At 35.4% G+C, this 25,257-nt stretch overlaps 3 protein-coding genes across 6 annotated transcripts in view; 2 read left to right on the top strand and 1 right to left on the bottom strand.

Moving 5' to 3' along the window:
* TRIM23 (tripartite motif containing 23) overlaps positions 1-6,645 on the bottom strand; it is a 33,163-nt gene extending 26,518 nt beyond the window's left edge. The window contains exons 1-3 of the mRNA XM_032404325.1: positions 6,465-6,645; positions 1,217-1,379; positions 336-457 (exon numbers count right to left, since the gene is read on the bottom strand). Coding sequence (XP_032260216.1) covers positions 336-457; positions 1,217-1,379; positions 6,465-6,545 — 366 coding nt within the window. The 5' untranslated portion in view covers positions 6,546-6,645. The remainder of the gene's footprint in view (positions 1-335; positions 458-1,216; positions 1,380-6,464) is intronic.
* A 609-nt stretch (positions 6,646-7,254) lies between these two features.
* On the top strand, positions 7,255-11,372 carry SHLD3 (shieldin complex subunit 3). The gene is made up of 2 exons (XM_032404335.1): positions 7,255-7,342; positions 10,393-11,372. Exon 2 carries the CDS (start codon positions 10,508-10,510, stop codon positions 11,261-11,263), a length of 756 nt encoding a protein of 251 aa, XP_032260226.1. The 5' UTR covers positions 7,255-7,342; positions 10,393-10,507; the 3' UTR covers positions 11,264-11,372.
* The window catches only part of TRAPPC13 (trafficking protein particle complex 13), a 38,393-nt gene continuing 20,394 nt past the window's right edge, over positions 7,259-25,257 (top strand). For all 4 annotated transcript variants that reach the window (XM_032404329.1, XM_032404328.1, XM_032404327.1 and 1 more), the window contains exons 1-4: positions 7,259-7,342; positions 18,665-18,733; positions 19,300-19,399; positions 20,758-20,842. In XM_032404329.1, the coding sequence (XP_032260220.1) occupies positions 7,297-7,342; positions 18,665-18,733; positions 19,300-19,399; positions 20,758-20,842 (300 nt within the window). In that variant the 5' untranslated portion in view covers positions 7,259-7,296. The remainder of the gene's footprint in view (positions 7,343-18,664; positions 18,734-19,299; positions 19,400-20,757; positions 20,843-25,257) is intronic.

Genomic DNA, 25,257 nt, shown 5'->3' with positions numbered 1-25,257 from the left:
TCTGGTTTAATTTGTAGCTTATACCTTCTTCTTACCCTTCTGTAACCTTCTTCCTCTTTGACTTTATCCTTGGGTAGAAGTGAATTACAATAAGGAAATAAGTTTATACATAAAACATACTTTGGGTATAGTATTTTCAGAGAATTCAAGTTTAAGTTTTACTGCTGTTCAGCTAGGAATATTGTTGCCTACAAAACTGTAATGTAATGAAAAGTTGTGTTTCTGGAATCCTATCTGCTGGAGCAAGTGAGGTAAGATTGTGCTTTTAACGGTAAATACTTTAAATTAAAAGAAAAAATTCATGCTCATAACATTACACCAAGTTCTATCAATACCTCTCCGGATATCCCAATGGCTTCTTCTGCAGCTCCATACTGACCAATATGTCCATTCTGCAGTCGTTCCAAAAGCTCCAATAAAGCAAAATTTTTTTTCAATCCCCAAACACCTGAATCTCCTAGAATAAATATAAAAATAAAAACTAAATCTAACAAAATGGAATATTAATCATTTTATCTCATACCTCAGTAGTAATTTGTCATATATTTTAATCATTAATAATGTCTAAATCTTCAAATTCAAATTTTCCACATTATTTTTCTATGCTAGAACTATTGTCTTGTTAAAATTCTCTTTAAAAAACAAAAACTCCTCAGCATTGTAAGTAGAAACATACTTAAAGTTCTACTATTTTTCTATCATTTAACTTTATAAATCCTAGTTTGTCAATGACTTTTAATATATATTAAAACAAGTGCTTTACAATATTTTTTACAGCAACCTACAGTAAGAAATACATTTGCCATTACAACACAGGATAACGTACATTTATTTATACATAAATAAATTTTTTAAAATATGTGTATATTTACAGCTGAAACAAAAGTTTCACACACCAGTATTCACTCTAACAGTGTGCAACACACCCACATTTTTTGTTCTATTTCTTCTTTAAAATACCTACTCAGAGCCAATTAAACTGATTTCATAACTACAAATAAGCTCTGATTCATGTTTGAAAACCACTGTATGAAACATACACTTAATCTAAAATAACTCCTCTCAGTAAAATGGAACTCGAACAGCTAAAGATAACCTTTTTCCCCATCTCTCATCTAACCTAGAAGCTGCAGCGATCAATGACTACACAAACTCCTTTTCATACAAATAAACCAAACAATTTTAAATCTTAAATACACACAATATATTTTCCTACCTAGATCTGTTACTTGTCGATCAAAAGGGCAACGGATTGCTCTTCCATGAAGAGGGAGGCGGGTAAGGCAGTCATGACAGACTGTGTGGCCACAAAGCAGAAGGCGAGGAACTTTGTCTCCTTGCAAAGAAAAGACATCTTCACAAACTCCACACTCCAGCACCTAATATTTGGAAAGGAAACATGTGCTCTTTAAATGATTTTAAGAGTACACATACTTTAGGCTAAAAAAAACTCGATCTAATATATTAAATCAATCTCGTTAAATTATTCCTCCATGAAAAAAAGTCTAGAGCATAAAACTTTAAATCACCTTTTATCATTTCATCTGACAGACCCCATAAAAATTACATCATAGTGAAATCTCCTTGAAATGTCAAGTGTTAGGGACCAAGATAATGTTGTAAATTAACATCATCTTTATCTTTTGAAAATTATGTCTTGATTCATTATATCTGAATCTGTATAATATGTAATTCTACCAAAGTTGGGTTCTTAAACAATTTCTCTGCAATTACCTAGCCCCCAAAAGACCATCATTAATTTGAACAGAAATCATTTGAGGGCGCCTGGGTGGCTCAGTTGGTTAAGCGACTGCCTTCAGCTCAGGTCATGATCCTGGAGTCCCGGGATCGAGTCCCACATCGGGCTCCCTGCTCAGCAGGGAGTCTGCTTCTCCCTCTGACCTTCCTCCCTCTCATGCTCTCTGTCTCTCATTCTCTCTCTCGCAAATAAATACAATCTTTAAAAAAAAAAAAAAAATCATTTGAAATATGTACTAGGGTGACAGTTACCCCTTGTAAATGATCAAGAACTTGTTCAGAACAGACTGTAAGTAATATTATTTTCTAGTATCCATTTATATTACATAATGTAGAGTTAAGAAAGCAGTCAGCTAAGACTTAAATTTCAATTCGTTGTTCTCAATTAATAAATATGCCCCTGGGTTAGAAAGTATGTTGTCTATATAATTCCAATTTCAGGCACATTACTTGCCCAAGGCCATGTGGTCAGTTAAAAGAAGTGACAAGAATCAGCATATTCTGATTCCCAAGCCCATGAAATTGTTTTATAATTAGTCAACAAACTATATTTTTACCAATGAAGCACTGTTGGTACCTTTATCTGCCAACATATTCAAAGTGTCATACAATTTTAATTTATTTTTTAAAAATACCCACACTGAACTGTTCAATTATATCACTAACTATGTCGGCCATCCATGACCTGCTACAATCTGGCCTCCATCCCACTGCTTCCCTGCCACCCCCTTTAGACTCTATTCTCAAACCATATCAAACAATTTGTAGTTCCCAGAACATGACAAACTGTTGCCTCTTTTTTATGCTAATGCTGAGGAAATAGCTAAACAGACATTTTCCTAGTAGATTCTTTTTTTAACATTAATAAACAAATTTCTAAACAACCGTATCTCCCAGTGTACCCACAGCTCATTCCAACTGAAATGACCACACTACCCTTTGGGCCATCATGCATGGATAAGTGTTCATCTTAACACCCTAAACATGTTAATTCCGTTATTGGCTTCCAGCCTGTCTTTCCCTCTTAGATCAAAAAGCCCTCAGAAACAGGGCATTACAAACAACCCAGTACTAGTGTGCTTATATAAATAAAGTCTGACAAGATTAAAAATTAAAAACAGTTCAGCCCAACCACCATCCCCCAACAAATTCACAATGCAAGGTAAAAAAGAGAAAATCCACAGTGGAAATCAGACTTAATCCATTAAAAATTTAATACTAACTCTGTAATTAATTTGGACTTAGTGCATGAAATACAAACATCTTTCACTGTAAATTGATAATTCATAATTGGCTTGCATCCCAGTATGGTTCAAAAGAGGCTTAAATGTAACACACAACTCACAAGAAAAGACATAAAAACAGCTCTTTAAGTATCTGAAAAGATGTTCAATCTCACTCAAAACACTTTGAAATGCACTTAAACCTAAACCAATATACTTTTTTCAGATTAGATCGAACAGGTTGATAACCCTTTGTGTAACCCTTTGTGTTGGTGAAGATGTAGGAAAACAGATATTCTTATACTTGCTGACTGCTGTGAAATATTTAATAACTAATATAGGCTTTATGAAAGGCAATTTGACAATACCTATCAAGAGTTTACATAGCTTAGTAATTCTATTTCCATGAATTTATCTGACAAATATATCACACATGTGTGTCAAGATCTCTATGTTATTCCTTACAGCACCATTTGCACTTGCAAATGATTGGAAACAAAATAAATAGATAGCAATACAGACTGGGAAATAAACTATAGTATACTCATGTACTGCAAAACCATGTGGTTTGTTGAGAAAAAGGAAGTTTCTTATGTACACATACAGAACGATTTCATATGAATAAAGCAAAGTGAAAAATACATAGAATATTTAGCTTTTGCATATAACTGGGGAAAGAGAACATACATTTATATGTATATTTTTATACAGGCATACTATCTTTCTAGCAGGATACACAGGAAACTGATTACACTGGAATAGTGGCTCCCTATGAGGAAGGAAAATAGATGGGAAAAGTTACACATAAATTGTATTATACACAAACACTTAAACGTATCCTACATTTTTAAAAAAGGCAGGACAGAAGTTTCATTTAAATGGTCTCACTTAAATATCAGATTCATTCAATACAGAAAAGATATAACAGAATTAGATATTAAATAAATGCAACATTCTTATAATGTCCTCATTTCTGTAACACCATAATTATGACCATAAACTCCAAACAATCAAATTAAATTTCAGTCCATTCATATCTTTTACCTCTGACCCCATAATTACACAAGATAAAAGAACTTAAGTTGCTACTACAGGTTTTTTCAAAAAGCACTAATAACATACCACAGATTTATAAACTAAACACAGGTCCAAAAATAAACTTACTAGACTATTTCGTATCAACTCCGTAAACAAAAGAGTAAGAAATTCTTTCTTCAGTATTTATGAACACGAACTGTGGCTAACAGCACAAGGAATTAAACCCTAAACAAGAAAAAAGCTCTTAATTTTATCAACTTCACAAATATGCCAAAGAGAGCTTCAAACTTATTACATATAAACCAAATTTTAATAAACCAGACCATATTTTATTTAAGTTTTTAATTTATTTTTTTAGTAATCTCTACCCCCAACATGGGGCTCAAACTCACGACCCTGAAATCAAGAGTAGCACACTCCTCCAACAGAGACAGCCAGGCACCCTAACCAGACCATATTTTAAATGGACTAAGAAGACTCACTCTTCAAAAGAAACTTTCCTGATTCTTTTTTTTTCTGACTCTTTTTTTTTTAAGATTTTATTTATTAGTCAGAGAGAGAGAGAGAGAGAGAGCTCACGCACAAGTAGGGGGAGCGGCAGGCAGAGGAAGAGGGAGAAGCAGGCTCCCCGCTGAGCAGAGAGCCCCATGCGGGGCTCGATCCCAGGACCCTGGGATCATGACCTGAGCCAAAGGCAGACGCTTAACCCACTGAGCCACCCAGGCGTACCTTTCTGACTTTTTTGAACGTAAATAATTTCATAATATCAGATTTTTGACTTTGAGTTTTCTAATGAAAAAAACCCTCATTATCAACTTGTTCATTATTTTACCTTTTAGCATTATATACTTCAACTTTCACCCTCCAATGAATAATTTTTGCCTTCATCTATGAAAATGACAATGAGTTGTTTTTTAATTTATGCCACCATCCTCCTTACAAATTATGGCATAAGGATCTTGCCAAAAAGGACTACCCTACTGCACAACTGAGGCACATTTTACATGTGAAGACAAAAACAAAGTGAACCTCTAACATATCACACTCTGTGCTGTAACAAATTTGAGTAATACAAGGCTTTTGTATATTTTTTGAGATTTTAAGACAACTAGGGTAACAAAAGTAGATAACAGCAATAATATCCATTCTAATAACAACTTCTTGATTCAATCTAAATCACAAAATAATCTTTAGGTATTCTCTACTTAGGTAAAGTACAATTTAATAAATAAAACCTCAACCATGTAACATGCCTAATAACAGGGCTCCTCTGTATCTCAGATATGCTGTGTACCTTCAGAATAACTTCAATATAAAAAGGCCAGATGAATCAAAAGCCATCAATAATTGATAATATACCTGTGAGCAGAAATGGAGCATTTGTTGTCATATAAAACCAACATTAAGTGAAAAATCACAGGTGCCTATTACCCAAGATCTTAAAATAACTTCAGATATTATCTGGTATAGTGGTTCTCAACCTTGGTTGCACATTAAAATCACTTCTGGGAATGTTTAAAAAATATAGTGATGTCAAGTTAATCAGAACTTGGGGAGAAGGAATGTTATCAGTAGGGTTTATTTTTTTTCTTTTAAGTCCTCAGTTACTCTAAATATGTAGCCAATAATGAGAATTACCCTTAACTCAGATTACAACAATCCTGAAAGTTATTCTACAAACCGATGAGATCAGTTCTCCCTTGCAGATCTTCCATATGTATATAGTGGAAGGGAAATGTGAATCCCACATATTTCAATTGATTTGTTAGTAAATACATTTTGAAGCATTTAAGCATGGTAGAATTTCAAACCTGAAGCATAGGGCAATTCGTATATCCTAACGTTAATGTTCAGCCATGCTGCTGCAGGGACACTTCTCAAAAGTGTTGACAGACTATACTAATAAAAGAGGAGGGGGCAGATCAGCCATTACTACATGTCTGGTTATAGAAGTAGTGCAATAATGAAAACCAGATTTTAAAGGCAGTCAACCCTGGATCCATGACACACTGTGTTAACGTAAACCTGAGTTTCTTCACCTGTCAAATGGTAATTATCATATACCTCATAAGTAGATATCAACGAGGTAAAATACTTAACATAATACCTTGCGATAACAATGGCTCAATTTAATAAAAATAAACTAATGCCTGTTAAGCTTAACAAAAAGGAGAGGACCTAAGCAAAGACCGGTCAAAGTCAGTCTCACAGGCCCATAAGCTCTTTTCACAAATGTCCCCATCGGCCAAGTAGAGGACTGGTATGAGCAGAAGACGAAGCAACTCCAAGCCCGAAGAGATAAAAATCGCGGAGGGGATGGCATGGCTTGTAAAGCCGAGAGGGGCGCAAAGGCCCAAAGAAGACGGCCGGGGCGCGGCCGCCAGACCTCAGGGATGAACCGAAGGGAGGCCGATGGTGGAGAACAGATCACGCAATGTCCCTCACCTTCACCACGGCCGTCCCTCGGCTGCCCTGACGGCCACCGTCTAGTCCCGCTCCAGGCTTGTTTACAATCAGGGTTGCCATCCTACGAGGAGCGGTGCCGCAGAAACAGCCGTCACGGCCTTCAGCTGAGGGGCGGGGTCGAGCCACCTACCCAGAGGCCTCGGCGTTCGCCGCCGGCGCACAGGCGCAGTAAGACGCGGAGCGCCGCTGGGTTGACCTCTGGGCTCCTCCTCCTGCCAGTCAGTAGCTCTTTGGCTGCACAGCCTTGTATATATGAGCGCTTTGCTATTTATATTGGTATTATCCGGGAGTCTGCAACTGAGGGCAGGAACAAAATTAAAGGAAAAAAGAAGGGCTAAAGCAAGAAGTAAATTTTCGGGGTGAAACTCCCGCTTCAGTAACGATCTCTTCCTAATTGCCGAATAGACGTGGGAGCAAAGGGGGACTACATCTCCCTGCATGCAATGCGGTTTTGTTTAAACTACAAATCCCAGCATGCAAAATCCGTTTCTTTTACGCCGCATTGTAAGGATCTGGGAAGCTACGTATTGTCACCGAGGAGTGGTTTCTTGAAGTCATGATGTGTGACTGTGGCTTGAAAATAGGGAAGTATGTTATGTATAGGTCTCTAAGAAGCAAGAGATGGCTTTGGTAAAAAGAAGCCGTTGAGTCCGTAAAGGACGGTGCTAAGAAGAGAATTTACGGCATCACCAGCGCAGAGAGCCTGTTGGGAGTGATTTGATCTTCCCGAACGTCCGCTTTTCTGTTTTCTTCCGGGCTGCTTTGAACCTCTTCACCTGCCGTAGGCAGTGGGTCGAAAGTGCCGGTCAAAATGGAAGTGAATCCCCCCAAACAGGAGCACCTGCTGGCCCTGAAAGGTAAACTTTTACGAACCTGACTCCCTTTAGTCTGTTCTCCTCTTCTCTCACTAATTCTCGAAGCCTTTGCCACATAGATCTGGTCCCTGGGATGTAGGCCTCGTTTTTCTTAAACACTGTTAGTGCCTGCCCTCCTGTTCTGTCCTTTGGCGCCGAGTGTAAGGAAGCAATTTCTTCTCTTTGCTTTTTAGGTTTGACAGCCTTCCTCTAGAATGGAATAGATACCTGGCAAATCACTCATTGTGTAGATATGCTGCAGTTACCAGACTGGTTTTAGCCGCGGAAGCTAAGGTCCCTACCTTACCCGGGGAGAGCCCAGTGAACCAAGATGATTTATAATAGGCATCTACAGTGATTTTTCCTTGTCTATTGTGACTTCATGTGGCACTGATAAAGTTACTAGGCTTCATTCAGCTTCATCTGTGAAGTTAGTCTAGTATTGCAGTAAGCAGTGCCAAGGATTTAGAAATACATCGTACAACAACGTATAGTTTAGATTTGTTAAAACTTCAGTTTACTTCAAAGTTGTGGATATGGGAAAATTAATGCCAACTTTCGTTTTCTGCACACAGCAAAAATTTTTAATAAGTTTGATGATTTAATTGTATCATTATTTGGGGGAAAACCAACAGGGCAGAGTTTTTCTGGAATTCTTATTGTTTTCTGAAAACCTTTTATTTAAAATGCTTTCAGCTTTATTTCATCTGTTTTCTACTTCCACGAACGCGCTTCTTCTTTCTTGGATGCTGTACTGTGTGGTTACCAGTAACTTCTTGGACTGAGCTGAGAAAAGGCTCAAGAGGCATTTGAATTCGGTTACACTGCACTTACCTTCCTTGTGGCATCCATTTTGAGGGACCCTTATCCCCTCCCCAGTTATGATGTAGGCATCACACATTCCAGAAGCTTACCAGTCCCATCTGTAACATAAAATCATATACTGATAGCTGAATTTAATAGGGTTGTCTCTGATCATAGAACTAAAAAACAGTATTAAGTAATACAGCAACAGGACCTGTAAGCTTAGCCTGAGCAAATGAGCTAGACTAAAATGGGTTCTTCTGGAGAAAAAGGAAAAGTAACTGTCAGGTTTTTTCTTAATCTTACATCAAGTATGTGGAATAGATTTTACTTAATATCTATCAGAAATTTAAGAAACTTTTTCAGGGTCACAAAGCTAGTAAGTGATTGGAGGCAGTATTTCAACACAAGGCCTTCCTCCATCTTTCCAAGACTCCTTATTGCCTCCTAATGAAGGAAACAGCATTTTCAGAGAACATTCTCTCATCAGTTATTTTGATGGGAATTTGGAACAGTTCTGTTAGCTCCTAGGTATGATTTTATGCAAGCTGGAAGCTATTAAACACAGTTACATTCCAGTGATGTGGAAGCTAATTGCCATTGGGTATTTTTAGTTTTCTATTTTTCTTTATTTTCTGAAATAGAAGATAACCTGGGAGACTATTTTAGTGGCCTAAAAGGATAAGTCCTTTGAAATTCACGGATAATTTCAGTTTTATTAAAGCTCTTTGGTACCATTGTCCCCCCTTGTTAAACAAGAATTTTCACAAGCTTTGGGGCACCTGCCTGGCTCAGTCGGTGGAGCATGTGACTCTTGATCTCGGGGTGGTGAGTTCAAGCCTCACATTGGGTGTAGGGATTTCTTTAAAAAAATAAAACAATTTATTAAAAAATTTTTCACAGATTTTAATTGTACTGATTGTTGGATGCCAAATATATCAATTTATGTGGTAATTTAAGTTTACTTTCTTATCTAAGTAAATTATTAAGGAGCTCTCAGAACTTCATCATTCTCGGAGTACAACATTGACTACGTTCAAAAAATGAAAGAATTCTCAGTGCCATATCTTACAATGTGAAAGTGTAAGGAAGAGGAAAGAAAAAATAAAAGCATTATTAATACTTTTAAGAATATGCTCTCTATGTTTAGATTCATATTAAAATTATGGATGTTAAGGATCACAGTCATTTATGAATTTAAGTTGTCAAATCTCTTAATGGACGTTAACAGTAGGTGAAAAGAATCATGAGATTAATTACTTCTGACTCTTCAGAATCAGTGGTCAAATGAGTATTGTGACATCATGACAGGAGTCCTCGTCCATGGTCATTCTAGCAATGGGAGAACCCCTCCAAAAAGTTCTCTAATGATTTGGGGGAGAAGAGATACAACCTCTCATTTTTTTTCCTACAGTAATTAGGATTTGAAAGAGTCTGCATTATGGCTCATGCAGCTTTGGACTTGGTTAGGGAGCCTAACTATATGCTGGAACTTATTATCAATGACTTCATTTGGGGCAACTTGAAGACTTCTTTGCTCTAAGAGGGAAAAAAAAAAATAGGGAAGGTCTAGCCTTCTTGGTCCTCCTCCAAAGTGGAATTCAGGAGCCATGGTACTAAGGTCTTGATACTGTGAAATTCCCCCATTTATACAAAGGAGACTTCGTCACAAACCCATTCCTAGCCTGGCTAAAATCAGAGTTAAACTATTTTCATGTTACTAGTGTTTACTACTGCAAATGAAATAAAATCATTAAGTACTCTGTCTATATATTTGGCAGAATTCATATAATTTTAAAGTATAAAATTATTTTTCTCAAGGCATTAAAAATTACAATGATTTTCATTGTCCTCAATTCAGATGTCTCAAATTTTTAAGTATTTCTACATTTTTGTTATCTTCAAATGAATCTAGTATTCTAAGAATCACTAATTTACCCTTTGTTTCTGCTATAGTCTTAATATTATTTACCTAATATATTAGTAACAATAGTTCCAAATCCTTTATATCTGTTGAGTTAGACTTGTTGACTCCTAGCAGTTTTAGGCTAGAAGTGATCTTATAAGGCATCTAATCAGATCCCTTATTTTGGTGAGATAAAGCATTTCCGGTTTTGTGGATTACATTCACATTTACCAATAGCACTTGGTAAAATATCATATTGGGATTGGTTTTGTTTTTTCTTTTTCCCTATTTGTGTGTAGGCTATCCCTACCATATCTTACTCTTTGCAATACTTCCACTTTAGGTCCTGTTTCCCTCTGATTTGGAAAGAGAGTCTTATAATTATAAATTACATTCTAGCGCTGAGGAGCGCATCTAAGAAATGTTTTCTTCATTAAGAGTAACTGGATTACTGCAGAATGACTACAGAAGTAATATTACATTATCGACCATATGAGAATGATCCCACACAACTGCCAAAAATTGCAGAGAAAGCAATTCAAGACTTTCCTACACGTCCGCTGTCGAGATTTATTCCTTGGTGTTTGCATGATGGGTCCAAACTTCCACTCAAACCTAAAAGATCACCACCTGTGATTTCTGAAGAGGCAGCTGAAGATGTGAAACTGTACTTAACCATTTCAGAACGTGATGTTAAATCACAGAGTTACGATTGCACAGTAGATCTTTTGGAATTTCAACCTAATTTAAAAAAAAGGAAGCACTTAATCCGGTCACACTCACTGAATGAACAGACTAATTCTGGAACTCTAGATAAACATTCAGAAAAGGGAAGACAGCACAAGAAGAGGTTCTGGAGTGTTTCACTTCCCAACAGTAATTGTACTGAAAATATTTTTCCTTTGTCTAAAAAATTGCAAGATAGTTTAAAGGCACTGAATTTGCATTCACTTTATAGAGCAAGATGGACTATAGAGCATGCTATTTGTAACAACCAAACTCTGGAAGACATTTGGGCAAAACTCAATCAAATCATCAGGCACAATGAACTTCCATCTTGTAATGCTACATTTCAGAGACACTTAGGCCAAATATGGGTGTTCTGTGATATTACGTACTGTGAATATGTGGGAAGTCTTCTTAAAGGAAGGTTAGCTCTTGCTGGGAAAATGAATTTATTCGTGCATAAATATGGTGTTATTTTTAGTATGTAATGAATTTCACTGATTGTTAAAGAGAAGACTATTCTGAATGAACTGAGTATGATCTGAAATAATGAGATCAGGGGCGCCTGGGTGGCTCAGTCGTTAAGCGTCTGTCTTCGGCTCAGGTCATGATCCCAGGGTCCTGGGATCGAGCCCCACATCAGGCTCCCTGCTCAGCGGGAAGCCTGCTTCTCCCTCTCCCACTCCCTCTGCTTGTGTTCCCTCTCTCGCTGTCTCTCTGTCAGATAAATAAATAAAATCTTTAAAAAAAAAAACTTATGAAATAATGAGATCAATCAATTTTTATGGGATTTTAACTTTTTAACTTTTTAATTTGACCCCTCACTAAGATAGCCTGTTCATTCTTAATATTGTAAAAAAAAAAAAAAAAATTGTGTGGTAACTTGTATACAGTTGTTTTCCAGAAATAAATGGCCATCAGTTGAGTTCCTAGACAAGTCTATTAACTCAAGAGCTTTCTGGGTTATACTTTTAGTAGTCTTCTAAATGAATCATGCTAAATTGTTATTTATACTGAGTTTAGAGATAAAATGTTCTATCCCTTTTGTTCTGTTACTTTTCCAGTGGTTGAATTAGATATTGCAGTGAATTACAGTGAATAGTTTGGATTTTGGTAAAGCCCCAAAATATAATTTTATAGTGTTTTTTCTTTACTCTTCTAAAGTGTAATGATTTTTTTAAAATAAATAAAACCAGTTCATTGCAAATGCTATTCAAGTAGCATGAACATAGTTCAAATTGGGAAACTAGCCCAGATTCTACCAATGTTTCCAAAAATCTGTAACTGACAATATTTGATGTGGAATTTTGAAACAGAAGTACAAAATGTCTAATTTGCCTAAACCATAACGTATCTTTAAGGATATAACTTATTTTGAAGGGAAGTATCAAATGTGGATAAGAAATCGTTATTCTTTATTTAATCTATTACAAGTAGTTCAATCTTAATGATGGTTAATGCTGATTGCTAGTTGACTGGTTCCTAGAGTTATTATAAGTTTCCCATGAGCAGAATGTTATAAATTGAGTTTACACATCTCCTCATAAAAATACCCAAAGTGATTATACAATAAAGGTTGTTATGAGCAGTTTTTTAATCCAAGAATCATACTTTAATTCTTTATTTAAATTCAATTTAGTTAACATACACTGTATTATTAGTTACTGGGGTAGAATTTACTGATTCATCAGTTGCGTGTAACATGCAGCTCATTATGTCAAGTGCCCTCCTTAATTCCCATCACCCAATTACCCCTTTCCCCCATTCACCTTCCCTTCAGCAACCCTCAGTTTGTATCCTGGAGTTCAGCATCTCTTACAGTTTGCCTCCCTCTCATTTTCAGTTTATTTTTCCTTCCCTTCCCCTATGTTCATCTGTTTTGTTTCTTAAATTCCACATATGAGTGAAATCATATGGTGTTTGTCTTTCTCTGACTGGCTTATTTTGCTTAGCATAATACCCTGTAGTTCCATCCCCTTCATGGCAAGATTTCATTCATTTTGATGGCTGATTAATAATTCCATTTTATGTGTATACCACATCTTCTGTATCCAATCATCTGTCAATGACTATCTGGGCTCTTTCCATAGTTTGGCTATTGTGGACATTGCTGCTATAAACATTGGGATGCAGTGCCCCTTCGAATCACTGTCTGTGTATCCTTTGAATAACACCTAGTAGTACTATTGCTGGGTCATAGGGTGGCTCTATTTTTAACTTTTTTGAGGAACCTCCATATTGTTTTCCAGAGTGGCTGCACCAGTTTGCATTTCCACCAACAGTGTAAGAGAGTTCCCCTTCCTTTGCATCCTCACCAACATCTGTTGTTTCCTGAGTTGTTAATTTTAGCCAAGAATCACACTTTATTAAAAAGAGTTTCTTTGTCTTCACATGTGGCAGATTTAAAGTTTTATCATTTGTATTGATTGCTTTCTGCCTCTTTCAGAAGCAGTGAAAGGGTAATTCAGACCTGGAAAACTCAAGATTGAGTTTTTACTGCAAATAGTGCTATGATTTCAAAAGGAGGAGAGATCCATTTCTCATCTATCTACACAATACTTAAGAAGTAATCAAGGCCTAAGAATTTAGAATCCACTACTACTTTGAAGCTTTTTTAGAGTATTTAGAACCTTAGGACTGATGATTCTAGCATAAGCTAGTAGTAGGGCTCAGCAATATTTCTCATTTCCACTGTTAAGTCATAGATGTGGAAGTAAATTGGGGACACAAGAATGCATACAGGAAGGTGGATCTGTGAGACCATTTGATAAAATACCAACGGCATTTTACTCTCTAGGAAAGTCGCAGCGATACCATAACTTTATTTTTCCCTGACAACCTCTCTACCTTCAGATAAATGTTAAATTCAACCAAAAAAAGATGTGGAGGATATCATACGAATTTAACTTTCTTTACCAATTTATCAAATAGCTTAAAGACCATTTTTTGAGAATTTCGAAAATGAGCTCCTGCATAATGATCATTTTGATATAATTTGCTCAAAATGCCCAGAATTCACAGTTCACAAACTTGAAATCATTCAGGGACTAGACAGGCAAGACTGTAGAACGTAGTTAAGGACTTGGAACTTGAAGAAGATTCTCCTTTAATTTTTTTATGTTCTTTTCAAGCAAAATGTATACACAAATTGAACTTGGCCCAGGTCATTAGTTTGTAACCTCAGGTCTCTCTCTTTCATAAATTATTGAAGACTTATAAAAGTTTTTTTAATAAGATAATAGGTGGAACCTGAATTTCATAAATGTGTTTTGTGAGTTCCAATGAAAATGGTACTACACATGACACTATATTTGCTGTGTGTAGTGAATATTTGATTTGGCACTTGGCAGAAAATCACATATTCTTTTTTGCCTCTTTAATTTTTGACAAAGAACCTGTTTTTTAACATTCAACCTGAATATAAGATTATCATTTAATAACCAGTGCTTTATTGGGGCACTTCAGTGGCTCAGTCAGCTAACCTCCAACTCTTGATTTTGGCTCAGGTCATGATCTCTGGGTTGTGGGATCAAGCCCTGCTTCAGGCTCCGTGCTCACTGGGGAGTCTGCTTATCTCCCTCTCCCCTAAGCCCCACCGCCTTGTGCATCTATCCTCTCTATATATAAAGTAAATAAATCTTTAAAAAAAAAAAAAAACAGTGCTTTATTATAGTTCCTCTGCCAGGTTTCTTAAGCCTTGCTTTTGTTGGTAGTTGCTCTTTTCCAACTAACATTATGTGTAATATTTGAGGTCCATTAATTTGCTGTAAGACAGGAAACATTGAGTTTTGTTTTGTTTTGTTTTTTTGTAGTTTGCAAAGCAGTGCTCTCTTTTTTTTATTAACATATGATTTGTTTCAGGGGTACAGGTCTGTGATTCAACAGTCTTACACAATTCACAGTGCTCACCATAGCACATACCCTCCCCAATGTCTATCACCCAGCCACCCCATGCCTCCCACCCCCCACCACTCCAGCAACCCTCAGTTTGTTTCCTGAGATTAAGAGTCTCTTATGGTTTGTCTCCCTCTCTGGTTTTTGTCTTGTTTCAATTTTTTCCTCTTTTCCCCTATGATCCTCTTCCTTGTTTCTCAAATTCCACATACCAGTGAGAACATATGACAGTTGTCTTTCTCTGATTGACTTATTTCACTTAGCATAATGCCCTAAAGTTCTATCCATGTCGTTGCAAATGGCAAGATTTCATTTTTTGATGGCTGCATAATATTCCATTGTGTGTGTGTGTGTGTGTGTGTGTGTACATATACACACCACATATACCACATTGTAAGTATATATATATATACCACATATACCACGTTGTGTATGTGGTATATATATATATATATACACCACAATGAGTTTTAATATGAGATACTTTTACGTTACTAACTGGGCTTTCCCAGTTTGTGTTTAAGAATCTGCAGTATGACGAACTGTGCTTTATAGTAGTTTTCTTTGAGTCCACAGGATGATAGTATTTCTTACCAACTGCAGTCTCCCCCCACTGATTTTTCCCTCTTTGAAAATATGATGGAAACAGGTATTTTTAATACCAGTTTGGGAAGTTTTTATTTTTAATAGAGGGTTATTCTTTACCCACCCTCTATTATCTCATCCCCTAGAAAATCATAGAATCAGTAAAACTAAGCTTTATAAGACTTTTGTACACAATGGAAGTTTGAGCATATAATAAGCAAATAAGTTGGCTACACATTTGGGTGAACTCAAAAACACTTTATGTTTTTTTTTAAGTTTTTATTTAATTTCCAGTTAGCATACATTTAATATTAGTTTCAGGTGTACAAAAGAGTGATTCAGCACTTCCATACAACACCTGGTGCTCAATACAAGTGCACTCCTTAATCCTTTTCACCTGTTTAACCCATTCCCCCACCACCTCTGCTCTGGTAACCATTTAGTTCTCTGTAGTTAAGGGTCCATTTCTTGATTTGTCTCTCTTTTTTTTCCTTTTGCTGGTTTGTTTCTTAAATTCCACATATGAGTGAAATCACATGGTATTTTCAAGGACACTTTTTAAAAAGAGTGTTTTAGGATTCCCTTGAAGAGTGTATTTTTATTAAGATTAGGTTTCTTCTGGGGGCGCCTGGGTGGCTCAGTCAGTTAAGCATCTGCCTTCAGCTCAGGTCATGATCCCGGGGTCTGGGATTGAGCCCGCATCAGGCTCTGCGCCCAACTGGGACTCTGCTTCTCCCTCTTCCTCTGCCGCTCCCCCCTGCTTGTGTGCTCTTTCTGTCTCTCTCTGTGTCAAATAAATGAAATCTTTTAAAAAAAAGATTCGGTTTCTTCTGAAATGAAAAAAAAATGGGGAATAGAGAACACCACTTGGTGTTAAAAGTGAGCTTAGAGGGGTGCCTGGGTGGCTCAGTCGGTTAAGCGTCTGCCTTCAGCTCAGGTCATGATCCCAGGGTCCTGGGATCAAGCCCCTCCCCCCCCCAGACAGGCTCCCTGCTTAGCAGGGAGCCTGCTTCTCCCTCTCCTCCCCGTTCATGCTCTCTCTTGCTATCTCTGTCTCTCTCGATATCTCTCTCTCTCTCAAATTGAAAAAGAAAAAAAAAGTGAGCTTAGAGTCTTAGATACTTAGATTGTGAAAAAAAAAAACTGTCTCTTCTTTATCATTTCTAGAGCCCTTTATTATCCCCTTCAGATTGTACTTAATTTTAATCTTCTTTCCTAGTTAGAAGTAAGAGTGAAGTAGAAAGTTAGAAAACCTCCCTCAACCACTTCCAGGGCCTCATCAATGACCTGGTTAATTGGTTAATACTCTGCTTGACATGGAGTCCTATTTTGAATTCCCATAGGATGTTTCTGATAAGGCATGACATTCCAGGCTTATGACTCCAGTCTTACAATTAATAATATAGAGATTTTGAACAAAGTGAATTTATCTGAGTTCAGATCTAATTCTGCCACCTATCTGCTGTAGTCTTTTATATGCAGATTACCTTCTCCAAGCATCATCCTTATGTATAAAAGGTAGATAATGGTACCAAATTTGTAGTCATGAGAATTTAATGTGTTGATACTTGTGAAGTATTTAGCATGTTGTCTAGCACTAGTAAATGCTCAGTATATATCAGTTATGCAAGTGACTTGAGAAATTTTAAGGTTAACATTTGTTGCCTGTTTCAATAGCCATCCATTTATATTTATATTACGTTTTTATTTTATTTTATTTTATTTTATTTTATTTTATTTTATAAGTAAGCTCTGTGCCCAGCATAGGGCTTGAACTTAGGACTCCGAGACCAAGAGCCAGCCAGGCCCCCTCAACAGCCATCTATTTAATATAACATTGTTTAATGGCCTCAGTTCATAAAACTTAACATCTTCAAAATAATACCAGTTAATGAGGATTTGGTGAGGTGCTAATTCTTTCATTCAGCAAAGATTTTAGAATATACTATGTGTCAGAAACTATGTCAAGCCAACAAAGCGAGAAAACTGAATATAATACATAAGAGCCTCAACCTCATGGAGCGTGGATCAGAGTGCTGTAAATAAGTACACGTATCAGTTCATGACAAATATAAGGGACTATGAGAGAGACAAGGTGAGCTGTTACTTCTTTTTTGGAAAAGATGACATTTAGCCTGAGACGAGGATGAGAAGGGCACTAAATTTGGTGTGAATGATATAGCTAGTTAGTAGTTAGGTGGTACACGTTTACATATGCTAGTGATACCACTTATATTGTGAATTGACTGTTTAGGTCAATAGTCTTTAAAGGTTTTTGGGTTTGATTTGAATGAACATTTTTAATAGAGTATAAAGAAATAGTCTATAATTAATTTTCTGAAATATTTCACAAGTTTATATGATTTTTAATGTTACATTTTTGTCTTTATTTTGATGTGATCAAAGGTCAGTCTTTAGAAATAATTGAAAAAGATTTTTTTTTAGTTAGAAAGTCTTATCCTTACTTGACTAGGTTTCATAAATTTTCACTTTTTAAAAGTTTTTTGTGGCTTAATTTTTGCCTCTTAACTATCTGATACATAGGCAATTTATTTGATACTTCAATTGAATTTGTAAATTAAATTTTTTATTTTTCCCAGATAGCTAACCAGTGTGCTAGCACTTTATCATGTTAATTTTTTTTCTGCATCCTAATCTTTTTTTAACTATCTAATATATCTGTGTGGTCTTGCATTAATAAGCCAATTAGTTGATTATAGACTTAAATCTTTTAATATATGGTAAATCCATTTCTTCCTCATTTTTTTCCATTAATTTCCTTCGCTTATTTTTACTTGTTTTTCTAAATTTCAGACACATTCTGTCATGTCCCAAGAACAAATCTTAGTTTTGGTTGGAATTTTACAAAGCTATACGTTAAGTGATACTTTTGTAATTTCTATACAGAATTAATATTACTTAAAGGTCCACTTACTGAACTTCCAGTGGCCAGGGATTAGAACCGAGAGATAAAGCTCGTAAAGATTCGTTTTTTTGTAAAATTACTGTCTCATATTCAAGATGGTGAATCAAAACATTTTTCCCTTTCAGGAAGATATCTTCTTGATATTGTTCATAGTCACTCAGGATTTTTCTTAAAGCCTATTCTCATATACCTTAAGCTTTAAAATTCCTTTATTTTTCAGCTTTTCTATAATGTGGCATTCTACATTTACATTTAATTTTTATAATACATTAGGTTTTAAATAAATGATATGTAAGATTTTCTGTTATAAATTAACATTTTTAGTAAATCATTGGTGTGTGATTTTGGGAATACTTACTATTATATTTAGGAAGCTTTAGGTTATATTTGATTTTAGTATAGAATTGATGGGTATCATACATTCAACTTGGAATGCTAGCCCAAAGCAGTATTAATATTTTCTTTTTTTTTTCTTAATTCACAGTGATGCGGTTAACTAAGCCTACTTTATTCACCAATATTCCAGTAACATGTGAAGAAAAAGACTTACCTGGTATGCTTTGTTCTGCTTGCACCTAGGGAAAAGTTGAAACCTGGATTGCCTATATTACCTTGGAATAAGCGTAGTCTTGCCAGTCTTATACTAACTTTTTGCGGCATTCTTTGTTGCCTCTTTTTGTATGATGTAAGTGGTGGCCATCTAAGTGTAGGTCTTACTCATAATCTCTAAGTCAAGATACTGTTGATTTCCCATGGCAACAAGAAACTTTTAATTTTAGTAAGGATACATTCATAGTCATGATATTAAAATTTTATTTATCCTCACATGTTCCATCAACGTGTATTAGCCATTCCCTTTATTTAAAATTATTGGAACTCTCTATAATATATTTTGTATCTGATGACCTTCTTTTTCCTTTGTTTCTGAAGTGTTCATTGTCCATGAAAGTAGAATTTTTTGGCATGCATTTGTTGTAGTGAAGATTATAAATTAGATATTTGTAATATAATTTTTCTTAAGATTCTTTTTTTTTAAGTATTTCTCCCAGCTGTTTCTTTATGGAGGTAAAACTTATTTACAAGATAGATGTTAGAATTTATGTTTTTCTCTTTCTATAGGAGAGCTCTTTAACCAACTCATGAGAGATGATCCTTCAACTGTAAATGGTGCAGAAATTTTAATGTTGGGAGAAATGTTGACTTTACCACAGAATTTCGGGTAAGAATGAAATGTTGACATAAACTGTACTTAAAGCCATTACAAATTATGTTTTCATAAAATAACTAATGAATGGAAAAATACTCATACATTTAAGTGGTTTAAAAAAAAAAAAGGGTTTTACCAAAATTAAACTTTGTGATTCCGGGTTTTTTTTTTAATTAAAAAAAAAAAGAAAAGGGGAGGGGCTCCTGGATGACTCCGTCAGTTAAGTGTCCAAGTCTTGCTTTTGGCTCAGATCGTAATCTCAGGTTGGTGAGATCAAGCCCTTCATCGGGCTCACGCTGGATATGGACCCTGCTTGGGATTCTCTCTCTCCCTTTCCCTCTGCCATCCCCTCCAAATCACCACCACCAGCCCCCTGCAAAAAAAAAAAAAAAAAAAAAGATACGTACCCAACATAAGGTGTCAGACTTGTCAGCTCATTAGGAACTGTCAATTTTTATTCCTTCTCTTATTCTTAGCTCTTCTCTTATTCTAGGCTATTAATGAGGTAGAAGCCCTTGGTTTTACTCTGTTTGCAACTGAGAGAATTTAAGACCACATGGAATTTTTCAGGTTTTTATTTATTTATTTATTTTTTTTTTTTAAGATTTTATTTATTTGAGAGAGGGGGAGCACAGAGAGAGAGGCAGAAGGAGAAGCAGACTCCCCGCTGAACAGAGAGCCTAAAGCAGGGCTCGATCCCAGGACCCTGAGATCATGACCTGAGCTGAAGGCAGACACTTAACCGACTAAGCCATCCAGGCGCCCTGATTTTTCAGGTTTTTAAAAAAGGTTTACAGAATGTGGTCACTGACTGGTGTCTTGAAAGCTTGGAAATATATTCATATTAAAAAATTTACGTAAAATATATTTATAGATTTTTGTGTAATATATATTTATAAACAGGTATTTTTATAAATCTTTACAAAAATATCGTCATTATTTGTATTAGAATAACTTAGAAAAATAAAACAAATTGGTAAAAAATACTCAGATCAATTACTGGGGTCTCTACTAGATTTAGGGCATAAGCTATTTTAAAAATTGCCTTTTGTAGTCTCTTCAGTAATAAATCCTAAGACTTTTAACATGGATCTGATTTCGGTGACTTATGTCTAGAGAAACAGGCTGTTTGTACAGTAGTTGAGGGCCAAGATACATATCATGTTTTATAGGCTATATCAGTATTTTCAACTGTACTGGGTAATGAATGAGCAGCCTAAAGTACACAAAGGAATGCTGAAGCAGTATTTCACCTGATCACTATCCTTTACTAAATTCTTCTCCATTTTAAGATCTCAGTGGTGCTTATATAGAATATTTGTGTTAAAACTTGAGTGGATTTTTGCCTAAAAGTTTATTTTATTTCACAGGAATATATTTTTGGGAGAGACCTTTTCCAGTTATATCAGCGTTCATAATGATAGCAATCAAGTTGTAAAAGATATATTAGTAAAAGTAAGTGGCATTCTTGTTTGGGATATATATATATATTTTTTTAACGTTTTAATTTGTATTCCTGTGTTTTTGAAACATCATTAAAATGCATTTTGATACTGGACTTTTTAATTGTCATTAACAACACGCATTAATTGAACACTTAAAGGTATAAGATAATATGCTGAGCACAGAATCATTTTTCCTTATCCTCAAAGGTTGTGATCACTTGGGTGAGAAAGTATACCAAAGGTTTAAGTTTTTATTAATAATTTGTGATTAACATAAAATTTGGAAGAGGAGGAAAGATCACAGAGGATTGCATCAATCACGAAGACTTATTGGAGAAGGAACACAACAGGATCTTCAAAGAATGGTAGGATTTAGAGAAAAAGAGGAACATGATACTCAGGAGCAGAGGCATAGGCATCCATAAAGTGTTCTTGTAGCAGAGAACAGAATTCACTTGATAGAAGAAGTAGGTAAGGTACAGAGATGTGTAGTAGTCATAAAGTGGAGCATCTTGAAAGCCAGGTTATAGCTAAGGGTTTTAGCGGGTTTTTTTGTTGTTTGTTTTTTTTTTAAGGCAGTGGGCAGTCAGTGGGGACTTTTGAACAAAGGTATTCACACCGTGTTGGAAGAGTGATATGAAAGCATTGTATGCGATAGTTTGTAGGAAATACACCAGTTAGAAGATTTTTGCAGTCATTTAGAAATCAAGAGGTAGAATATGCTAACTCAATTAAACAATCTGAAATTTATTCAGAAAGAGAAAGGGCATAAAGAAAGTAAAAATTTACTGTAGGTCAGGGGCGCCTGGGTGGCTCAGTCATTGAGCGTCTGCCTTCGGCTCGGGTCGTGAACCCAGGGTCCTGGGATCGAGCCCCGCATCAGGCTCCCTGCTCGGCGGGAAGCCTGCTTCTCCCTCTCCGTCTGCCCTTGCTTGTGTTCCCTCTCTTGCTGTGTCTCTCTGTCAAATGAATAAAATCTTTAAAAAAAAAAAAAATTTACTCTAGGTTAGGGAGAAGTCATCAAAGCTATCTTCACATGGTAACTTTATGTTACTAGAGCATTGCCAAAAGGGAAGTCCAATTAAAATGAGTTTTAAAATGATCAGCAAGTATTAGAATTGAAAAGGACCTCATAGAGCCGATATTCCAAATTTCATATATGACCCAACTACCAGAAACTGGATGCAAAATTTTTCATAGATGTTTGTATGTTTGTCATAATATGGATGGAGTTTCTGCCTTTTATTAAACTGCGGGTTGTCAGACTATAGCCTGCAGGCCAAATTTGGTCTCTTGCCTGTTTTTATAAGGCCTTGGAGCTAAGAATGGTTTCTACATTTTCAAATGATTCAAAAGAAACAATCTTACTTTGGATGTGAAAATTATATGAAATTCAAATGTCAGTGTCCATAGATAAAGTTTTATTGGCACACAGCCACAGTCATTCATTTATGTATTATCTGGGGCAGATATTAAGCTACAACTGGGAGTACAACTAGGGAGTTGCAGAGTTGCGAAGAGATTGTATTATGACCTGTAAAGTCCAAATTATTTGCTCTCTGACCTTTTAAAGAAAAAGTTTGCCAACCTCTGCATTGATTATGAAAAGGTCTGACTGTGAGAACTTTGAGAACATATACTTTTTTCCTGGCATACAGTTGACATTCAGTAAATGATAAATTTATTTTCATAAGGTGAATAAATCAACCAGTACATAAGATTTAAGTCAGTATTTAAAAGAGTAAATAATATAATAGCATACTTAGTATAAAATATCTGTTTATATTTATGTTGGCTTTATTGAGATTTAATTTCCATAAAGGCAGTGGTATTTAATAATAGTAGCTAATGTTTATTGTGCAGTGCCCACCAAGAGTTATCTTAGTTTCTCAGATAAGACATTCAGACTCATGATTTACATATAAGCCATTTTTGACATCAGAATAACTTAGGATATAGGTGAGGAAGCACAGCATGATACTGGTTTATATTTTTATTTTTTATGTTGTCTATTAGCTCTTAGATGTCTCTATTATGGTTTCTTAAAAGAAGATTTAGGGGGTGCTTGGGTGGCTCAGTCAGTTAAGCGTCTGCCTTTGGTTAAGCATCTGCCTTGGGCTCGGGTCATGATCTCAGGGTCCTGGGATCGAGCCCCGCATCGGGCTCCCTGCACAGCGGCAAGTCGGCTTCTCCCTCTCCCTCTGTGATCTCTCTCGCTCTTGCTCTCTGTCAAATAAATAAATAAAATCTTTTAAAAATAAATAAGTAAAAGATTTAGATAATTTTCCTTCATTTTCAGTGCCTTGAAACAATGTATTTGGAGCATTTAGACTATCTGCTTTTTGTAGGGTTTAAAGAACTCTGTGAAATCATGTGAGCTTGTATGTCTAATGGGGGAAGTTTCTTAATAACATCTGCCCTTTTTTCCTGTGGAGATCAGTTTAAGCTTTTTGTGTCTAATGGTGTATAACAGTTTGTTAAACTGTTTTATTCTAGGAAATGATCCACTTTAGGTAGTATTTGCATACAGGTCTACAAAGTAGTCTCTGAAAAATTTCTTCTCTATTGGTATTTTTTGCCTGGTCATTTCTTATTTTGCATAATTTTGCTTCCTTTTTTTTTTCCTCTCTTCGTTAAACTAGCTTTTGTTTTGTGTATTTTTTTTTCAAAACTTTTTTCATTATATTTAATGTTTTTTTATTCTCTACCTCTTTGATTTTTGCTTTTAACAAGTTCCTTTCTTACGCTTCTGATTTTTTACTTTGTTCTTTTCTAGCTTTCTCAGCTGGGGATTTAATTTTTATTCTTTTATTTCTGTTGATAAAAGAATTTTCTTCTGATTGCTTTAAACATATCCTACAGATTCTAATATGTAGCATTTTCATTCTGATTACTTTTTTAAGAATTCTATAATTTTATTTTTATTTCCTCTTCTACCCAAGAGTTGTTTAATAGGTTTTTCAGACAGAAAGGAAGTTTTTTTTTCTGGTTAATGATCTATAGTTTGTTTAATTGCATTGTGATAAATTTTGTTCTTGTTTTATTCCTGCTTACAGAACTTGATAGTGTTTTCTTTGTGACCTAATACTAATTTTTAATGAATATTCCATGTGTACTTAAGAAAAAGGTGTATTTTCTATTATCCATTGTAAAGCTAGATATATAGATCCATAAGATTTACCTTACTAATGGTGTTGGTAGGTCTCCCGTATCTTTACTTCCTTTTTTTTTTTTTGGTCAACTTGATCTGTCTTGTACTGAAAGTGACATGTTAATCTCATATTATTAGTGTGCTTCTATTTGTATCTTAAACTTTGTGCTTTATGAAAGGCTATGCTCTTTGGTTCATAGATATTTATGCTTGTTATTCTTCATTTTGAATTGTGGCTTATAGCACTAAAAGTTTCCTCCTTTGCCAGTTCAATGCTTTTTGGCTCGAATCTTAGTTGGGGTGTCTGTATCACTACCCTATTTTGTTACTGTTTCCATTTGCCTGGTGTGCCTTTGTCCATCTTTTTATTTTTAGCCTTTCTCATTTTGTTTTTATTTATGTTTCTCTTATATTACACATAGTTGGGTCTTGCTTTGTGAGCCATATTGAATTTTTTTATTAGATGAATTAAGTCCCTTCACGTTTATCTATAAGTTTATATGGTCAGTTTCAAATATGTCACATTGTTTTCTATTTAAATAGTAAGCATATTATGTTACATCTGCTATGCCTTTTTTCTCCACGCAACATGTTTTCATTCCTTATTTTTCAAATAATTTTTGTGTTTAGGGAAGTTTGTATTTTGTTTTACATTTTGCCTTTGTATTTATGCCTTTTATGATATATCCCCCCTTTGCTGTTTCTTACTTGGCTGCTTACTGTAGGGCTTTTAGTCTTTAATAGTGTCCTTTAACTCTTACCTATTGCTTAGACCACTTTCCTTTTCCCCCTTCTCGTATCTTCCCATTTTTATTTGTATATTGATTGGATGGAGATTTCTCAAGTAGATTGCTCCAGACATGCTTGTGGGGGTAATATCCTCAGAGCCTTGAAATGTCCAAAAGTGTTTTTATACTTGAAGGACAGTTTGGCTGGATATAAAATCCTTCATTTACATTTTCCTTCCTTATGTTTTCTGAAAATGCTACTCCTTTGTTACTTAGCTGTATATGCTGTTTTTGAGAGGACTGATGCCAGTCATATTCTCTTGCCTTGTAAGTTATTTGGTAATTTTTCCTGGAGGCCCTGGGGATTTTTTTTTCCTGTATGTTTTAGAATTGGTCGTTTGATGTCATTTCTCTGATAGCAAGTGGACCCTTTCAATATGTAGATTTAGATCTTTTATTTCTAGAAAGTTTTCATGGATTTTAATAGTAGTTGTATTCAGTTATTTCGTTTGTCATTTCACGTTTCTAATATGATTTCTGTCCTTT

The sequence above is a fragment of the Phoca vitulina genome, unplaced genomic scaffold, assembly GCF_004348235.1.
Source record: "Phoca vitulina isolate PV1807 unplaced genomic scaffold, GSC_HSeal_1.0 scaffold6, whole genome shotgun sequence".
In the NCBI taxonomy this organism is placed as follows: Eukaryota; Metazoa; Chordata; class Mammalia; order Carnivora; family Phocidae; genus Phoca; species Phoca vitulina.
Note: the sequence above shows the minus strand (reverse complement) of the source record. Positions and strands in the feature narration are given on the sequence as shown.